Source organism: Penaeus japonicus, unplaced genomic scaffold (genome assembly GCF_977035675.1).
Source record: "Penaeus japonicus unplaced genomic scaffold, GWHDUDI00000001_assembly GWHDUDI00000032, whole genome shotgun sequence".
Taxonomy (NCBI): domain Eukaryota; kingdom Metazoa; phylum Arthropoda; class Malacostraca; order Decapoda; family Penaeidae; genus Penaeus; species Penaeus japonicus.
The window spans coordinates 9,570,101-9,590,862 of record NW_028234434.1 but is presented as its reverse complement, the minus strand read 5'-3'; the positions used below and the strand labels follow the sequence as shown (position 1 = coordinate 9,590,862).

Below are 20,762 nucleotides of genomic sequence, written 5' to 3'. Positions count from 1 at the left end.
ATATAAATATATATATGAACATGTATATAGAAAGATATCTGCACACACACACACACACACACACACACACACACACATATATATATATGTGCGTGTGTGTGTATTTATATATATAAATATATACATATATATGTATATATATATATATATATATATATATATATATATATATATATGCATGTATAATGTAATCATGTGTCGGTGTGTTTTACGCGTGTATGCGCATGTGTATGTAGGTGTGTGCATTTACAGTATGTCTGTGTGATGTGCGGGTATGCGCAGAAATGCCAAAGGTAACCTGATCCAATGTATAATATTGCCAAAGTGTTTGTATAATAAAGATGGCTGCCGCGGAGATAGTTTGGGTTGGGTAGGGGAAAGGAGGGCAGGGGGGGAGGGGGTGAACGAAACTAATTCCTTGTCCACCAGTCTGGTTGTTAAGGAAATTTTGACCTTAGTAACATCCGGTGGTCCTTTCCAGACTCAGGGTACAATAGCCACATTGAACTCTTACTCCTGTGTTGTCAATCCTTAAGGGTCATATTCGGCAGTTCCCGTCCCGGCCATGTGCTCCCTCGGATCATCTGCAACCGACGGCATTCGATTCTCGCCCCTATCTCCCGTGCGCCGAAGGCCGAGTTTCTGAGACCCGGCGTGAATTTTTCCTCCGTGGTACAAAACGTGGACAAACTGCAGCGGCGAATCTATATTCACAAATCATCGCCAACACTAATTGCACCGTCACATTCAAACGGAGGCAATTGAAACGTTCCTCGCTAGGAAAATGAACGAGAAACGTTTACAAAAACGCAAGTGTGAGTGTGTGTGTGTGTGTGTTAACCCTTGGCAGGTAGGCGGGTGCATTACAGTCATAAATCCACACTTGGTACCCTCCAAGACACATACCCAACCTCGAGATTGGCCAAGAGAAAGCATTTTGGTACCTCCGAGATACGAATGGACACGTTAGGTTGTGTAAACTATTTCCAACGAGACTGATTCGCTTGTGTTGTTACTCTTCGTCTCGCATTTCCATTGCTTTGGGGATAATAATTAGCATCTGTCCACAGCGAAGTCATTCCTCGGGTATTTCCTATGAGTTACTGAGAAAAAAACTGATATTTAAATGCTCACAATCAGACGCCTTATCAGTCCCAACTACCACACAGTTCAAATGAATCGCATTCTCCTTTAAACATTCTCAAACGCCGTTGGGAAATACAAAAACAAAAATGCAAATCTTCACATTAATAAACACACACCTATCCAGACCCCAGTGCGAAAGATGAAAATAATAAAATCCTCACACTTCCCCACAGCAATAATAAATTTCGGCAAATAGGATACAGCATAAAGGAAGGAAAAAATCCGCAGCATTGGCAACCGGAGCGTGTCTCTCTCTCTCCCCTGGCGAGAAACAGCTGCTGCGGGACCAGACCTTCGCCCTCCGAGTCCCTGGCGAGATCAGTGTGTGTGTGGGAGCTGAGGAGAGTGGATGTACAGCCCTCGCTCTCTGCGCATCGTGACTTGACTCCAAACCTTGAGCCACTAACTTCGGAGGATTAATACGCGAGACTTCGTATAGGAAAGTGCTAGAAGTCGGATTAGTGAATGGTGACTTTGATTGATTCGGGAACCGAGTGGAGTGCTCTTGTTTTGTGAAGATTTGGTACGGATTGGATTATTTTGTCGCTTGGAGAGCAAATAACATGTTGTGAAGCTGGACATTGACACCGGCTCCGCTACCAAGTCTTTTGCTCGCTCAAGTCTTGGTTTAAGTGACACTCGGAACACAAGGAGGAAAATGGAGGAATTGTACTGTGCTGAAGTGCCTGCATGCTCAGAGGGACCTATTGCACTGCAAGACCCTGTGTTACTACAAGACAGTCGCGTCTTGACCAACCTGTTGCAGCTGCAGCCCTTCACCATGCCGGCACAGAACTACTTCAAACACATCCAGAATGACATCCAGCCGTACATGCGGAAGGTCGTCACCAGATGGATGTTGGATGTAAGTATGAGAAATGTTTTAGCAGAATTTAGTATGAATCGGTCGAGGAAATTCCCGAGGAACGACCCGTATTGAACGCGTTGTCGCTCGCGGCCGAACCACGTGTTGATCTCGGTACCATCTCTCTATCTCTTGTTATTTTGGGCGGAGAACAGTTTTCAGTGTAATTGTCCAAGTGTAATCGTCAGAGGATTTAACTGCATATTAGCTGTTTGCTTTTGTCAACAACATTCACTATGTACTTGTTGCCTTCTCTTATTTACATGTTCACTGTATATTTGTTTTTCGATTACGCAAAAATGAACACTAACAGCAATCTATGATTAACTGACAGAAGGCATAACAGTGTTTCAAGTATGTGTGGGCGGATAGGCCTAAGAACTTGAGAATATCAGAAGGTGCCGAGATGACCTCAGGGATTTTCTCAGCTGATATGAGCAAAAATGTCGGTTCTAGGCGCCAGCCATCTGTCTATAAATGGCTGCAAAGTTAAGATAAGATTTCAAGGCACTGAGATTGTGTTGATGTTATAAGCTGCTTTGTAGATCAGCTATCAACTTAATTAATTGATAGCTATTATGACTCATTGAGTGGCTGCCCGTGTTTACAGTCACTGAAAGATAGAGACTTGGGTTAACTTTCTTAGAAAAATAACGATGAAACTCCTCCAAGGTTGAGGAAATGCCTGTAACTTGACACGTGACACTTCATCCCTCACGCGGCCACTAGACGGGCCTCACACTGTGTCCCTCTGCCGTGTCCCCTCGGCGTGTCCACAGGTCCTTTGACCGTGTCCATGTGTTCCCTCCCCTTACTCAGATAGACCCCTAACTCAATCCACATGTTCGAAAGGAACAAAAATCGAACATTTCTCGACCACATGTGCGTTTATTCTGGCTCTTAGATTACATGTAGCTCATCCATCCCCAGCTATGTTGCTCATCAACAGTTACCACGTTCTCAAGCCATCAACATGTTCCTTAACCTGCGGGGAGCCTCATAATGTTGAAGGGAGGGGCTAGGCTCGCCAGCACATTCTCCGCCGACTCTTCTAGGTAACAAACGGTCTCCCAGCAGCCGACCTCGCTTAAGTGTATATTCAGGACTTCCCAGATGGCCTTTGGGACCTTGTAGCAATTATCGACTAGGAGACTAGCCTGTCCTCATATCTTAGCTAGGCAGGCGGCCACAGTGGGTTGTCCACCCTACATTAATTGTCCACCCACTGTCCTGACCACATCCTGCAGCTCTTGCCCGTTTGGCCTGCTAAAGAGATTTTGAAAGGAATAAAGGATTTCTGGCCGTTAATGACAGGATGGCTTTGTGTCGGTGTGTTTACGGGTCAGGGAGTGGGTAATAATGCTAAGGATGTGTTTGATTTAGGTTATGGAGAGGGCGCATGGAGTTAGATAGATAGTTTTCCATTTCGAGGCTGCAGCGGTGGTTGGCTACTTATCATGTTGATGTGTCAGGGATTCGGGAGATTTTTGAGGTCGGACTCCAACAGGAAATCAGAAGCTTGTCGTCGGCTGTCCGCCCCCCCCCCCTACCTCCTCTCTCTTCGTCCCAACATGGCCTTCCTTGTTCCTCAATACACGTGACAGAACCGATATTTGTCAAAGTCGCGGCCATCGCATAGGCCTAGCATTACTTCAGGCCTACACACAATGCGGGGCTTCCTTCTCTTTCTGCGGCCACAACTCGCTGTAGCTAAATGAATCGGAACTTTAGAATTTTATGGATTCATTTTGACCAGTTTAGTGAAAGGATCGTGTTTCCGCATGCGAGCCGTCGGGGTTGAGATTGTTGCTAGGATAATGGCGAGCCAGACTTGTATTTATCCCGTGGCCGGAACTAATTATATAAAATCAACAATTCCGCGAACGACACTCATGGGAAGACCTGTCGGTTTCTAAGATTACTTCGGTGTCTGTTTATGTCAACAGTCAGGGGGAACTATCTATCTATCAGTCACCCATAGCAACTGGAAAGGAAAGAGCGATCAGTATTTCGGAGTGGTAATCCAAAGGATTTACATATGCAAAGCCCTCCATTCTCCTACCCATACAGAAACATCACAGGATATTTCCGCCTCACTAAGAAAAAAATGCAGGTGGATTCCCCCTCTAATCTCCCGCATGGTAGCAGGGCGTCCATGAAAAAAAAAATCCTGATTTTACTCTTGTAAGATCTTGACGTATAGACGCATTCCACTCCACCAGAGAGAATGCTTGGGAACTAGAAAACACCTCCTTAAACTTCCACTTTTTAAATGTCTCGAGAGATTTAGGTCAGCCCCGTCTTATAGGCTGCGGCCACTGCTTGAGGACCCAGAGTCGTATCCTCGCGCCGCAAGCACTCTGCGGTTTTGACACTTACCCTACACGTACAGAAGGGCGAGAGTGAGCGGCGAGATGCATGTGTGACCGCTGTCCCAGGCCTATGGCAGGGACGGCCAGGCAGGGAGGGTTTCACGTGGGCCGGGCCTCGATAGAGCGAACCGGTCGTGGAAACGGGGTTAAATTGGAACGATTGGTTTGCTTTTTAATTCGTTTTTGTAAAGGATAGGATGGGATTGATATGATGGCGTTAACCGATCGAAAGAGGGTAGGTGGACTGGCTCGTTTTGGAGGTCCTATAGGAGCGGGAGGATTTCGTGGGGCTCACTAACTATGGGAATCCTTGAGCCCCGTGATGATGCCGAATGCCTTTTGAGACATTTCTTTGCATAATTTTAAGAGATTGTCGAGCAGGTCCTGTGCATTTTGGATAGATGCGTCTTCACGGCCCGTTGGCAAGCTCGTAAAAAAAAAACAATAAGCAAAGACATCAGGCGTCCCCCTAGATGAGAGAATAATCACTTTATGACCCCCGACGTCTAGTCCTCCCGGGTACGCTGCTACAGTTACAGGACTCTTAAATTGCGGCTGTAACGCTTCCCTGTAGACTGGTCCCTGTACACCGACCGTTTACTTGTACCCAAAGATTACTTCCAGACTTCCGAATGCATTTCTGAGAGCCGTCCGTCCGCCATCTTGGGTCGGCCATAGAAAGTGGGAGTAATGTTTCCGCGTCGTGGTCTTTATTACACCCATTTGTTACATAACTTAGTAGTTGTGTTCTGTATAAAATATCAATAAATTAAGATATATATTATTCAAAGTTGACCCGCCGTCAGTAATGCCATGCCTTAGTAAACTATTAGAAACACGTCATCAATCCATCCCATTATTCTAACCGTATTTTCCCTCCTGCAGGTGTGCGAGGAGCAAGCATGCGAGGACCAGGTCTTTGCTGTCGCGATCAACTTCCTCGACCGGTTCCTGTGTGCTTGCGTGGTACAGAGGACGCAGCTCCAACTCCTGGGCGCGGTGTGTCTCCTGCTGGCGTCCAAACTCCGTCAGTGCCGCCCTCTGTCCATCGAGCTCCTCGCCTACTACACAGATTACTCCGTTGGTGCCGAGGAAATCAAGGTAGGTCGAGGCACATGATCATTTCTTGCCCTTTTCATTTTGTTGATTTCCCCCATTTTCTTCAGATTTATTATTATTGTTATTATTATTCCCCTTTTTTTTCTTATCTTTTTTGTTTTGTTTCTTTCATTACGTATTCGCGTCCTACTTTTCTTCTCCTTATCACCTCGGGCGAAACGACGGTTGGACTGCAGTGAGCGATCCGTCAAAATTTAAGCGTCCGGGTGACAAACTCTTAGGCGATCCTCCTGGCTTCTGCCTCTTCCTCTTAGCCTCGTTTTCTTTCTCTTTTATCTTGATCTCTTCCTCTTTTCCTTCTTTTTTTTTAGCCTCTGCCTCTTCCGTCCTCTTCCTCAGATTCGACCCGGTTTGGCTTAATAGCTTAGCTTACAACCTGCAGAAGGAGGAGGAGGAAGAGGAGTAGGGGGAGGAGGGAAGAAGATTGGGGTGGGGGGTGATAGGCCTATGCGAAGATCCTGCCCTGGGAACTCCGAGCGAGATTTCGGGAAAGGAGCTTAACCATAGGACATTTTTTTTTCGCTCTCTCTCCTTTTACTTTTTTTCTGTTTCTTTTCTCATTCTTGACTTTGAGTTTTTTCTTTTTAGTTTGTTATTTTAACGTCTGACAGTCACTTTTTTTTGTATCTTCGTGTGCTCTCTCTCTCTCTCTCTCTCTCTCTCTCTCTCTCTCTCTCTCTCTCTCTCTCTCTCTCTCTCTCTCTCTCTCTCTCTCTCTCTCTCTCTCTCTCTCAGAGAAAAATAAAATCGGATTCCTTTTCATACACGTTTAACATCAAGTTCTTCCGTCTCTCTTTAATCTGTTTGTTATTCGATGTCAAAACCCGTCGGAAATCCTCTTCACTTGACTTAACATCCGCTACATGTGTGTGTGTGTGTGTGTGTGTGTGTGTGTGTGTGTGTGTGAGTGAGTGAGTGAGTGAGTGAGTGAGTGAGTGAGTGAGTGAGTTAGTTAGTTAGTTAGTTACTTAGTTAAATGAGTGATTGGGTGAGTACGTGAGTGAGTGAGTGAGTGAGTGAATGAATGCCTGTGTGTATGTGTGAAAGTCCTCAGGGATTGTGTTAGTAACATGAAGCGATGACGAAGTGACACATGTCATTTGGAAGCAAGATGAGGCGTCAGGGCGAGAGGAAGGAGGTGGAGAGAGAGCTGTCAATCAAAAACAACGTGTCATGTTCCCAGGCGCTGAATCTGCCTCAGCCCGGGGGCGATCCTCATGGGAAACATCTTTGGGGATTTAGCGTAAGAATCTCGAAAGGGAAAATCGCCGTCGTCTTTCTCGACCTAAAAATCCCACGATGTTTCCCCTCCCCTCCCCTATCCCCTATCCCCTCCCCACCTCTCCCATGCGATTCCCTGAACGAAAGCAAAAGGTATATATATATTTTTTCACCTCCCCTTTTTGGAAGAAGAGAAAAAAAAACTTTCGATGATAAATTCCTAGGTCTCCCATGCGGCGGGAAAGTGGTTTCTGCGGAGCCATGGCGGATGGTTTTACTTTGACCTAAGAGTGTAAACCGCCCGTGACCAGAGCGGGGGGGAGGGGGTCGAGGGGGGGCCGGGCGGGTTAAAAGGGGTGGGGCAGTGACCCCTTCGTGGAAGGGGGGAAAGTAAATATAGCAAGTGATGAACAAGGGGGAGCGGCAAAGGGTGTCATATGGCACCCGACACCCTCATCAAGGGGTTCCTCACTTAATAACACGTTATCAGCCTTACGTGTAACTAAGAAACGAGAGTAGCCGCGTTTCGTTTTTCTTTCGTCTAAATCTCTCTCCCTCTCTCTCACTCACTTACTCACTAACTCACTCACTCACTCACTCACTCACTCACTCACTCACTCACTCACTCTCCCTCCCTCTCTCTCTCGGGAGTTCTTTGACCCAGAACCAATTGGCGATGGCGGTTCCTAGCAACATTTGAATTAAGATCCCTTCTTCGTCGGCCATAAAGGAGGAAAGGGGAAAAAAAAACTTTCCTAGCCCACCAGTGTGACAATAATAAAAAAGCAGCTAGGCCTACGGCTCCTATTTTTTTGCGCAGCCGGCACTTTCACGGAGGCCTAGGAGAGGAGCAAAACAGTATTATCAGGCAGTAAAATCGGTTACTTTATGGCAGTTCAAGCGGGAGGGGGAGTGAGGAAAGGGGAGAGAGGGAGAGAGAGAGAGAGAGAGAGAGAGAGAGAGAGAGAGAGAGAGAGAGAGAGAGAGAGAGAGAGAGAGAGAGAGAGAGAGAGAGAGAGAGAGAGAGAGAGAGAGAGGATAGAGGATAGAGGGAAAGATATCTTGGATCACAAAATTCCTGATTCTCCTTTTTTTTTAAACTGTGATGATCATTTTCTAAACGTATATATTTATTGCTTATTATTTTATTTGTATTGTTTGGGGTTATTTGAGATTCTCCTCCCGGTGGCATCAGCGAAGGCAACTGATGTCCGCAGAAGGCCAATTAAGACGGATCAATTAGCATCTGCTTTTGGCAATTATGGCGATCGAGGGCCGAGTGGCGTGACCACAGGCCTAATGTTGACGCGCTTTCGCCAACGGATGCGAGGGATTTGTGACCTCGGGGGGCCTGCTGTTTTCACTCTCTCGGCTCACCGTGGCTCCCGACGCCTCGGCGGGGAGGGGGGCGGGGCACAGCAGCGCAGGGAGATGGGAAGGCTTTCCTGCACCTTCAGGAGGCCTCGTGGTGGTCCTCTCCCCTGGCGATTGGGCGGCGGAGGCATGCGGTCGGCGCGAGCACGTGCATCGGACCGCAGAAGTCAGCGATCTGTTGCTGAGGCACGTGCGCGCGCTCCTAATTGCCACGGCGTATTGTCCGGCTGCTGGTCGCCATTGTTCAGCCCGATGGCAGATTGGCATGTTTGCTAAATATGGCCAAGTTTCTCCCTTTTTGCAATTTCTATCCGTTTGAGGTTAGAAGTCCTTGAATGTCAAAACAAGTTGGGTAGTTTGTTGTAATTTGATAATTACAAAGGGTGGCCCGGCCAGACCCTGCGATATCGACCGGGAGGGTGTATAACAATGCCAGTTGTTGGACTGCGCGCGCGCTCCCGCGAAATAGCTCTGCATCAGGCAGCGGGATTGATTAATGATAAGCCGATCTGACAGGGGATGGCGGGCACGCTCCACACCTGGCCTAAGGATCATTATGCTCGCGCCCGTTCAAAGATTCTCCCTTTATTGCTTTATTAGGTTACACCTCGATAGGCCTCCGATCATTAACAATATAACTCGCCAGATGTAGATTGGCCTTTGGCGCGCGAGGGAAGGACGCAGCCTATTCGAATTCAAAACCAACCGAAAGTCGGTCCGTTACGCCGGCGACAATTACCCTCTCTTCGGAGGAGGACCCGTTTCTCGCAAGACAATCCTCCATACACTTGTTTCTCTGTGTCCTTTGTGAAACCGGTAAATACTCGGGCTCGTATGACACGCTAAGCATCGTTACCAACTTACCAGATTTTAAACAGAGGGATCGGATGTCGCATGCTTCTCGCCGGCAGTAGCGTAACGAAAGGCACCTCGTCTGTCATGTTAGAAATGAGACATGCCTCAACCCCCCCTCCCCCCCCCATCCCTTCTTCGACGTGTTCCCAGGCTCTGGTTGCAGCGTAGGGCGAAGTGTGAGCCTGCCGATGGATATTCGAGACGCGGGTATTGGAGCCGCTCGTTGCTTCCGCGGGCGCCGTGCCGTCGAGGAGGAAAAGGAAATGCTTTTACGCGGGAAGGAGATCTGGAATTTACTGCCCGTATGTCATGTGACCTTTTCTTTTCGCGACGTGGAAATAGAAGGAAAACACACGGCGAGCACGAAGGGCCGAAGGGGGAGCCAAAGGGGGAGCCAAAGTTGTATGACAAGACCCGGAAACACAAGAGCGTTAAATCCCGAAACATGTGCCGGCGAAACAGACTGATGCCCCCTTTAGAATGGCACTGGGCGAGAGAATGTCCTAACTGCCAGCCGTAACTGACACTAGTGATTTCCGGCGCCCACACAACACAACCCTCCCCCCCTCCCTCCCTCTCACCCACCTACCCACCCACCAGAGCCCCGCCTTCGACCTCCCTACGCCCACAAGTGTCGGCCGCGCCTATAACTTTCCGCGGTCGTCGCCTCACACGCGCACCCTTGAGACCTCCTGCTCGTCCCCGTGGTGAGGGATTTACACAGGACAGCCGCTACTTCTTGAGTCTGTTTCTCCTTCTCTTCCCTTTTCACTCTCTCTTCCTCTTTCCTCTTTTTTTTATAAATTATTTTAATGCTCTTGTTTCTCCTCTTCATCATGATCATTATTACTTTTTATCTTCGTTGCTTTCAAGTTCTTTTATTCTTTTATTCCTCTTCTACTCTTCTATCATTTCCTCTCCCACTCCTATCCACTCTTCTCCTATATCCCCTCCACCTTCTTCTTCTTCTTCTTCTTCTTCTTCTTCTTCTTCTCCTCTTCCTCCTCCTCCTCCTCCTCCTCCTCCTCCTCCTCCTCCTCCTCCTCCTCCTCCTCCTCCTCCTCCTCCTCCTCCTCCTCCTCCTCCTCCTCCTCCTCCGTAAGATCACAATAGCATCGGAACTTTCACGTTCACGGCCACCAGGCGCCGAGGAGCATGTTTCCCACAAAAGGCTCCGTGAGAAAGGTCTTAAGACGCTCCCCCGAGGACACAGTACCCAGATAAAGATTCAAATCCCCGAGAGTATGCCCAATGCCCAGCTATGTTCACGCCTGCCCACACACGACCTATGCCCCAACCCACCCACGTTGGGGAGATGGGTGGAGGGGAGGGGAGAGAGAGAGAGAGAGAGAGAGAGAGAGAGAGAGAGAGAGAGAGAGAGAGAGAGAGAGAGAGAGAGAGAGAGAGAGAGAGAGAGAGAGAGAGAGAGAGAGAGAGAGAGAAATGGATTTTTACTTTTTTTTTCTACTCGTCGCAAAATTTTAACCCGCCAACAAAAATCGATTGAGCGTTCTTTTTTTCGGGATGGGGTTGGGGTGGGGTAGGGGGGGTTGGGGTAGGAGTCGCCGTCGCCGTTGCCGCGACGATTGCGTCATCATGCCACCTGAGGCAGCGACCGGAAGTTGATAATTTATTGGCGCTCTGGTCGTTTAATGATTGTTAATTGGTTCGTTTCCAAGGTCTTTGGCGACGATGAAGTAGATGAAAGAGGACGAATAAAGAGGGAGGACTAGAGAAGGGGGAGAGAAGGCATTAGAAAGGAAGTAAAAAAGGAGAAGGAGGAGAGGAATGAAGGAAAGCGAGAAGGAAGACAAAGTCGTAGAGAGGAAGAAACATATGAAAGTGCCTCAAATGTGAATGAAATAAGAGAAAAAAGAAAGGAAAAGAGAGAAAGCTAAAAGAAGAAACAAAAAAAAAAGAAAGAAACAAAGAGGAGGGACATCCATCACGCTAATGTCAGGAGAGAGATTCATCCCCTTCAGGAGTGTCTGATGCCACTATAATAGACAGGAATGTGGGAAACGTGTGGGTAGACAAAGGGGGGGAGGGGAGGGGAGGGGGGGAGGTCAGCGTTGTCTCTCCTTCTCTCTCTCCCTCTCCGCCCCCCATCCACCCTATATCCTCCCCTTCCTCCCTCCCTCCCTCCCTCTCTCCTCCTCTCTCTTTCCCTCCTCCCCTCTCGCTGCCTCTGTCCTTCCCTCTCTTTCCCTCCCTCCCCCCTCCTCCCCTCCCCCCGCTACCCCTCGCGTCCAAAGCCTTAAAGAATGGGATGGGACGGATAGATGGATAGACGGATGGAAGGAAGAGAGAAAGGTCATAATTAGGAAAGGGTAGATGGGTCTTTTGTTTGTATTTCTTTAATTGTTTTTGCGGATGGGGGTGGAGGGGTAATTGGATGATAATTAGACTTGATTTCTCTCTGTCTCTCTCTTTTATCCCTCTCTCTCTTCCCTTTTATTCAACTTTTTCTTTGTTTTCCATTCGGGCGATGGGTATTGTTCTCGTGATCTCTCGCGTCTGGTATTTATCTGTCTCCCTTTTTCTTCCCCATTTTGACTTCTCGCATGTTTTCCTCCTTCTCTCATCTCGTCTCTGTACTCCTTTTCTCTCCTCTCCTCTCCTACTCCACTTCTTCTTAATCTTATCCCCCTCCCCCCCCCCCTCCGCCCATCTCAGTCACCCCCTTCATTACCGACCGCAAATAGAGTGTGTTTCTGGGAGGGGGGGGGGGGATATAAGCATGTGTCACCAAATCACTGTAACGCAACCCGTCTGCTCCCTCGACAACCTGACCCTGAAATAGATCGATCTTGACCGAGAATGTACACAGGGCGACACTCATATGTTTGGCGAGTCTCGAGTGAGGGGAAAAGAAAATGAGGGGAGGCGCTGGTTTGTTTACCTTAGACCACGTGGCGAGGGTTCACCTGGAGAAGATTTTGTTTACGTTGTTTGGGGGCAAAAGATAAATATTAAGGGAAATATATATATATAATCCTTAATCGTTATATTTTTATGGCTCGATCAATGATGACATTGCAGATTTATGACCCGTAGACATGACTAATAGATTTTTCTCTCTCTCTCTCGTGCAATTGCTGATGTGTGTTGCTGTATTGCACATGCAGCATGAGTCATTTTTGGGCCAAACTGGTTTAGCCCGAGTTGCACAGACGTAGAACATAATTAATGGCGCCAGAACTTCGTAAATGTTTTCCCTTCAGACACAAACCGCTAATGACAAACGTTTTATATGTATGTATTTAAATTATTTTTTTTTAAGGAATAAGTTAGTGATGTCATGAAATTTTACTGACTCCCTCGTTTTTAATGTCTTCCAAATGCCATCCTCACAATGAAACCGAAGCCTCGAAGCCTCTGTTTAACTTTACGACAAACCTTCAATGAAATAATGGGTTTCTCCGCCCTTATACCCCCTACCCCCCTTCCTCATACTCCCAAGTGGCACTACAAGGGACACTATAAAACGGACACCACGGGGCACAATACCCTTAGTGCCTTGTGCCTCCTCCCCCCTCCCTCTCCCCCTCGCCTGTCCTATTTAACCCGAGAGTCATATTGCGTGGGAAGCGCAGCCGAGCGTCAAATGAGGCGATAGGACCTTAGCTACTCTGTTCCCAGGCTGTCTGATGGGCTGTCTGAGTCACCCGAGGCTGTCTGCGAGGAGGCTGTCAGAGAGATGGGTCTTGAGAGGCTGTCTGATAGATAGAATTTGGTTTATCTGTTTTATTAAGGATTATTAAGGATGTCGTAAGAAAGAGGGGGGGTGGGTGAAGGGGTACTTTACGCTTCGCTTGTCTGTCTATTTGTTTTGGAGTAAAGGTGGCATTTCCGTAATTAGAGGCTCGGCTGTCGTCCTTTTCCCCCCGCGGACTCTCTCCTCATTAAGGAATGGTAATCGACTGAGAAAGCCTGCCCGCGTTCGCCTTCCCAGGGAGTGGCATTCAGTAAACCCTTTCGTCGTTCTGCGTAGCTACTCAGTCCCATTGTTGTCCATCATCTCGACCTCCCAGTGCATCCTTTGAGTAATGTTTACCATCATGGAGCCTCCCGCCGCGACCCAATCACGCGCAGACGGCTGCCTCCGCACTTCAAAGACAGCCGCCATCTTGGCCAAACAATGTAGCATCGCCTTGGGTGCCGCGTCGTCCGGATTCCTGGAACGGATCACCGACTGGCCAATTTTACGGTTGTTTCGTCAGTGTTTGCCGGTGGGGTTTTCAAGGATTCTTGGGCTGAGTGGGTTAGGGAGCACTTCGGTATTTATAGAATAACCTGGAAAGGGGATATTATTGAAGGATTATCAGACTAAAAGTGTCTTTGAAGCTCACTCTGCCCTCGACGATAGGAATTCGGAGACGGCAGCCGAGTAGCGCGCGGGATGGCCCTGACGTGTGGTGTCCGCGGAGCATTAATGGCAAATTCAGAATGATCCCTAAATCCTGTTCATGGGCGGCGAAGGACATAACCCGCTGAGAAAAGGGATGCTAAGGATATTCGAAGGAGGTTCAACTGGGAAGTGGGGGAGGGGGGGGCTGTGCCTTGATGAAGTGGCGAAGCCGAACATAAATTGAATTCAGTAATCCTCTTAGCGGAGTGTAAATCTGCCGCCATTTGTGTAGAGTGGATCGTGGTTATAACCGATCACGTTCCAAGAAGAACTTCAAGTCGATAAAGCTCTTTTTTCCATATCGTGAAATGCCTCCGTAGGCGGCACGTGCGGAAGAGAAGAAATGCAACAGAAAATCAAAAAGGGAGAAAGAGACCAGCTGGAAAGAGCTAAAGTGGAGTTAGAGAAAGATGGAACTCCTCGTCCCCATCGCCAAACATCGTTCCATTGACCAGCTTAGTGTTTATTAACGAGCCGAACTCCCACAGCAACAGATGCAGCTTCAACAGGTGTGGTCGCGGCGGCGCGCGGGTGGCGGTGGGTGGGAGGAAAGGGGAAGGGGGAGGGGAGGGAAAGGGAAGGGGAGGGAGGGGGTCATGAGAGCGACAAACAGCGCGGGTGTCGCACGGTGGCTCCGACGCCTCATGTTTGATTTTCACATGTGTCCGGATACCTGGGCTAGGAAACCACCTTTCACATGTGTCGCGATACCTGTTCTTATTTGATTACTCGGTCAGGGGTGGGAGGGGGAGGGGGAAGGGGGAAGGAGGGAAGGAGGCAATTTGGACACCTAGGTCGTTATAAATTTGTTTAGCAAACGTTCCCCTTCGTTCCCGATTTGAATGGGATGGCGGTTTGGGGTTTAAATTTCTAGGTCTGTGTTTGCCTGTTTGTTTGTTTTCACATGGGTGATGACAAGGTCGAATATCAGATCTGCAATGGAAGGGAAAGGGAATACAGTTAACAGGTAAATAGCACGTATGGGCATGATAAACAGAAAAAAACGGAATGACGAAAGAAGGGGAGAGGGAGAGGAAGAGGGGGAAGGAGAGGGAGAGGGAGAGGGAGAGGGAGAGGGAGAGGGAGGGGCAGGGGGAAAGCGGGACGGATGAACCTAAAGATGATGCAAGACTGGGAGGCGTGCGCTCCATCGTTCACATTGTCGCGTTTACATGCATTGATCTTGTCTTGGAAGAAAGTGTACATTTCGTTAGTATGCCCAACACAGCATAAGTTGCTGTCGACGCTACTTTTTTTGCTGTGTTGAGAAGGCGCCGCGCCGTTTGGCCGCTCATTCTGAAGCCTTCCCTTCTGCCGGAGGGCTCATGACGGGGTCTGGCTCTCGTCACAGCCGGCCGGGGCGGGAGGGCGGGAGGGCGGCCTGGCGGCCTGTGCGGAGAGTCATTTCCTGAGGCTCGTGAGAACAAGGAGGGAGAGAGATATACCTGTTGATAACGATGGGCCTTTTAATTAATCTTTTGGTGAGAGAGATGGAGGCAGAGACAGAGAATGAGAAAGATACAGCAACAACAGAGAGAGAGAGAGAGAGAGAGAGAGAGAGAGAGAGAGAGAGAGAGAGAGAGAGAGAGAGAGAGAGAGAGAGAGAGAGAGAGAGAAAGAAAAAAAGAGAGAAAGAGAGAAAGAGCGAGAGAGCGAGAGAGAGAGAGAGAGCGAAAGCGAAAGCAGAGACAAAATAGACAGAGGGCGACCCTCATCCTGTGCGGTGGAGTGGCCCGCCATCAATGCACTGCCTTGCCCTACTATAGAATCCCTCGCGTAACATTTACTCATCCGGTAATAGACCTTTGCGCCGTCCGAATACCAGGCGCCGAGCACTTACGCCCTATTGTCTCGGTGCAGGCAGCGTATTGGAGGGAAACCAGGCCTTCCGCTCCTGTTTGGCCGCTCTTGTCCCGAACTCATCAACTTCAAAATTACGTGTACTTTTTGGGAAAGGAGGGGGGGGGGGCGGCTGCAGAGAGAACAAGGAGAAGCTTGAGGGGTCTTGCTCCACCCTTGTGACCTCAGGTGGCTTACTGTTCTCCACTTGTTTACCTTTCATAAGCCTCGCTCCCGGGAGGAACGGAGTGTGTTTGCCGAGCATTGAAGGATCCGAGTGCGATGTTGTTGTGTAAGACGAGCCTTCCTCGCACACGTTCGCCCTTCCCCTTCTCTCCTTCCTCCTCCCCTTTCCGCCCTTCCCCTCTTTCTCTTCTCGCCCTCTGTTTCTCTCTCTTTCTTCTCTTCCGCCTCCTCTCTCTTTGGTCTTCCGCTTCCCCCGCCCCTCGCTCTCTCCCTCCTATCTCTCCTTCCCCGCCCCCTTCCACCCTTCCTCCTACCCTTCCCTCTGCCCCCTCCCCTTCCCCTTCACGCGCTCACCAAGCCAAGCATTACGCGGAGCCACAGGAGGTGTTTGGCTACAGGAATAGGGTCAGAGAGGGAGTAAATTGGTCCTCATAAGGAGGGAAGTGTTAGGGCGCGGCGGGAGGTTTAGTGGTTCAGAGGCGTCGGTGATGGTAATCGTCTCGGAAAAAGGTTCGAAGGAGAGAGAGCGGACAAGCCCTTGGTCACTGCAGGAACCCCACGGCCACTGCAGGAGAACCAAGGAGCCACTTAAGTGAGCCGCATCTGCCCAACTGAGTGTCCATGCGTGTGTGTGTGTGTGTGTGTGCTCTCGCTCTTTCCTCCAAACAAGCCACTTCTTGCGCCCCCTTTATGCTCGCGATTCCTACGCTAATTTACTTCTTTTTGCTGAGCGAGCGAGGGCTGTAAAGAGGTCTTCTATTTGCACGCCACGTTACGTAAATGTTTACGGTTTGGTCTGTTTGAACACTCCACCAAAAAATCGGAAAGAGTTGGTGTAGGCCTACCTTTGCTTTTGGGACTGGGCGTGGACAAGGCTTCCCACCATGAATTATGCAAATGAGAACTGAATTTAAATCAAGAAGTCGGTACATGTGTCTAATAATGGGCCTTTCTGATCATCCCGGGTTTGGCTAATGGTGGGGGCCCGGTGGCACATTATCATAATGATGTATTAATGGGCGAAGCAGGAACAGGCTTTCTAGGCAGCACGTGCGCTCTTTCACATAGACCAAGGTCGCGCTGCCTCGTGCTTTAAGCGCAGATGACCCGAGATGGCAGGCTGAATGTGACACCTTTTCCTAGCATGACCTTTTTTGACCTTTAGCTGACCTATTGTGATTTTATGACTGGAGTGCGAAGTCGTTTCCCTGCGCCTTGTCAATATGTTATTCCATTGCTAATGTGACCTGTGATCCGGTGTGATTTGGGGAGTGTGACCCTTATCTCTCCGCATCGTGACCCTTAAAAGGTCATTGTGGGTTAAGCCAACTCACACCTCGGCACAGGTCAAGTCCTACGTGGAATGACCCAAGTTTTAATCCCCGACCTGAGGTCACCCTTTACCCTCCCCTTCCTTAGTGTCCTGTCAATCTGTCTCATTACCTTTGCATTTTCCTATTTCCTTTTTGGAATCCTGCGGGAGATGCCATGTATTCATTTTGTATTCGTCTATTTTTTCATAGGATATTTATCTTTATCTATGTGCTCGGAATTGATAGAATTATTGATTAGATAAAGATGTTGTTTATTGGTTTATATGTTAAAAACGTATTCGTTTATATTAGGAAAATGATTTAGCCAATATAAAAAGAGGGAAAAAATTATTCCAGGGGACCTCTTATCTGACCTGACTCGACCTGTGTAGACCAAGCATTGGTGAGCGATCTTGGCGGGTCACAGCTGTCTGTGGGTGACCTGAATGAACAATATTGTCCTCTCTATATTTCCTGTATCCCCCCCTTCCTCAGATACCCAAATGTATAAATTTCACTGCTTTTGCTTTATCTTAGGGATTATAGGTTCAATCCTGTTGTAGATTACTTTTATATACACACACACACACACACACACACATATATATATATATATATATATATATATATATATATATATATATATATATATATATATACATACATATATATATATATATATATATATATATATTTATATTTATTTATTTATTTATTTATTTATTTATATTTGGAGCCTTCGACATATATCAAGAAGTAGTTAAGCTTGTACACTACGGGTTATCAAGGTGTCGGGAAGGTTAATTAACATGATTAGTTAATTAAAAGGGATTTACGGGCGCGCGGATGTTGGCAGCATATGGCCGGGAACAAGCGAGTTATTAGCGAAGTGTTTTGGTGCGAATTTCCCGTCGCTCGTCAAAGAGGCTGTAATGATAAGAAAGGGCATTTCGCTCTACGTTTTCCTTTTATTTTATCTCTTTGTAATGTTTAGGATAAAAAAAAGTAAATTAGCAGTCGGGTTAAGGTGTTTAGGACTAACTCTCTTTAAGGGCAGAATTATTCTTCCTTTGTGTGTCTTCCTTTTCCAAAGAGATGCAAAAGGGGATGTTTTCTTAATAAGCAAAGCGTCTGTTCGTCTCTGAATATGATTTTTTCCCCCTCTCTCTTTCTCTCTTTCTCTCCTTACACTGCCGCGGTACCCATTTCGAGTTTCTTTGAAGAGGCACCTCTCTCTCTCCCTCTCCCCCTTTTTTCTTCTCCCTCTCTCTCTCTCTATCTCCTCGGCCTCCCTCCTTTCAGCTCCTTTATTTTGGTAAACGGCAAAATTGCTACCTGCGCCACACATAATCATAACCCATCCGAGGGCGATTGTGGTTCCTGGTGGCGGGCGCAGGTGGTGGTCTCCTGGCGGCCCTCCACCTTCTGCGTCTAGGCCTTATTGCCGAGTTTAGGCCTAGGACGCGCTGGTCAGGCAGGAAGAAGAGCCAGACTCGCCCCCGTGCTTGCGCTAATCTCTTGCTGGGGTTTGAAGCAAGCAGGTTTGCACAAGGCGAAGACAAACGGGCGTGTGTCGCTTGAGAGGAAAAATGAAAAATTGATTGATATTTTTTTAGGGTTGCGCGTGTGTGCGTGTGGGAGCGCGTGCGTTCTCTCGCTCTCACACACACACGCACACGTATACTGGTGCATGTGTCTGAATTCAATACATCTTACTATTTGGGGATTTTATCCATGCTTAACAAAATGTTCTCTTCCGAACATCAACTTGTCCTTCCTTCGCCTAACCCGGGTTCTCTCTTTGTGCCCGACAGAGCTGGGAACTCCTGCTGGTGTCGAAGCTCGGCTGGGACCTGTCTCCTGTCACGCCCGGGGACTTCGTCGACCACCTCCTCAACCGGGTGCCCGTCCTCTCGCGGGAGCCCATCGTCAGAAGACACGCCACCACCTTCGTCGCCCTCGCCGCCACCGGTAAGCTACGGACGGAATTGTGTCTCGGGCTCGGAATGTGCTGTCTCACGGGATGAGAAATGGCTTACTGATTACTGAGTTAATGTTTGGGAATACTTTTTTTCTTCTATTTATTTCGGATACATTCAGTTTAGGAAAAGATACATAATTTTTCTCGCCGCGCAGCACATCCCGTAGCCTGATTTATGATATAAAAAGTTCCCATGTTTGCCGTGATAATTCCACCACACAACATCCCTCTTGGGTCAGAATCGTCGTCGAGTTTGAAGTACAGCAATGTAGCAGCTCCCGTGTTATCTGTTATCATCGCGGATGGCGTAGGTGTTATCGTGTTTATGAGCCACTGTTTTATGTCAACAGCCTCGCTACAGCCGCTGGTAGATAGACAAAGCGGCCAGCCCGAGCAGCTGTCAGGATTTAGGAGCTTATCTGCGCGTTTTGTCACGGGCTCTACTTTATTGTTCGGTGATATATTATTAGGCAATGCTCATTATAACCAAAAAATCCCCTGCGCGCACGTGGGCCCTTTCAACTGTGGACGGCGTGCGGGGTGACCGCTCTCCACGCAACTTTTAGTTTTCGACTTTTCGGCGAAACCTGGTGCCTCTTTCGCTTCTGAGGGACTTGACTCCTTATTAATCATACTGTTAGATCCGACATGGGCCCACAACCGAAGTGATTATGACAACCGTGTTATGAGATAAAATAATGTTGCATTAATATTCATGTATCCGCGCAACACCGGCCTCCGAGCGAATTGCCCTGACCCTCCCGATCGATCGACCAATGAGGAGCCAGCATCCGACATGTGTCTTTACGGGTTGCCTCGTGTTGACACCGTTGCCGGGGTTTTCCTTTTTAGTTTCTGTTATAAATATCCAGATTTTCTGATTAGATTCATGCTGATTTCAAAGAGATGAGTGATAGTCTAAAAATCTTGATACTGTCCGTTGCCGAGTGTAAAAGTCCCGTACACGTAGGCACCCTCCTCCTGGCGCGTTCCACGGACCAATGAGCGGCCGCGAACATCCAGCTGGCACCCGCCACCAGCCAATCAGCGCGCTCCCAGCCCAACAGATGGACGTGAATACAACCTATCAAAACTCGCCCGAGACCCATAGACCCGTTCGGACGGCTGGTGTATTTTGGAGGGAACAAAATGCACTTATTGAACGCAGTGGATTGCACGATAACAAGAGACATCCCCCTTTCCAACACAACACGATGAAATTCGGTAGCCTCAAGTAGTTCATGTTAGAGTTTCTGCCTTTAGGGCGGGCACCCGAAACATACCCTCCGACGCCCGGAGTGTCAGATGCCCGCCGGCAGATGTGGGTTGTGTGCCCTCACGGTATAGTCCAATTGGTGGTGTATTCAAGGGTATTGATGGGTGACGACGGCTGTGAGCTGGAACACCTGAACCTCAGAAGTGTGCGGGGTCTGTCAGAGCAGCCGCGGGTGTACTGTTACACTACGCGGGTTCACCCATTACCCTCTGTTTGTACATCTTGCGGGGCCTTCTGTGCATCGTTAGCTTGCTCCTAGATAGGCCCGCCTGCACTTCCAAATCTAGTTTGGGTCTTCGGTTCATTTTCAATGCTGCAGCTTCCCGCTTAATCCCGTTGGCCACCTGGTGTCGGGAGTCGCAATCTCTGCATTAGTTACACGGGAGAGTGAAAGAGATTTAAAAAAATATATATGTGCGTTAGCCTCCCTGTACAAATAAAATGCAGGATAAAATGCCGCAACGCATTAAAAAGTAATTTGTTCAGCTTGACACAGAGAGAGGGATTGGAGGCAAGGGGGAGACGGAGGGAGGGGGGAGGGCTAGAATGGGGATAAGGAAAGTGATGTCAAGCCCGTAGGATGTCATGGATGCAGGTCTTAGCGAAGAGAAGGGGGGGGGGGGGAGATCAGCTTTACTATATATAAAAAAGGGTAGAAAAATAACCATTTACAGCTGTGGGAGCTCCCCTTTTTCACACTAACCCGCCTTCTTCTGTGTGTGTGTAAACAGAGAGTCGGCCTCCCGAAATCTTGCCTCTAAGAACGATTTCCTCTTTGGACTTTTACCCCCTTTGGCTTCTCCT

General features: G+C 48.4%; 1 protein-coding gene across 1 annotated transcript in view; it reads left to right on the top strand.

Moving 5' to 3' along the window:
- The first annotated feature begins 1,439 nt into the window (after nt 1-1,439).
- LOC122260688 (G1/S-specific cyclin-D2) overlaps nt 1,440-20,762 on the top strand; it is a 45,070-nt gene continuing 25,747 nt past the window's right edge. The window contains exons 1-3 of the mRNA XM_043028065.2: nt 1,440-2,011; nt 5,269-5,484; nt 18,516-18,672. Coding sequence (XP_042883999.1) covers nt 1,805-2,011; nt 5,269-5,484; nt 18,516-18,672 — 580 coding nt within the window. The 5' untranslated portion in view covers nt 1,440-1,804. The remainder of the gene's footprint in view (nt 2,012-5,268; nt 5,485-18,515; nt 18,673-20,762) is intronic.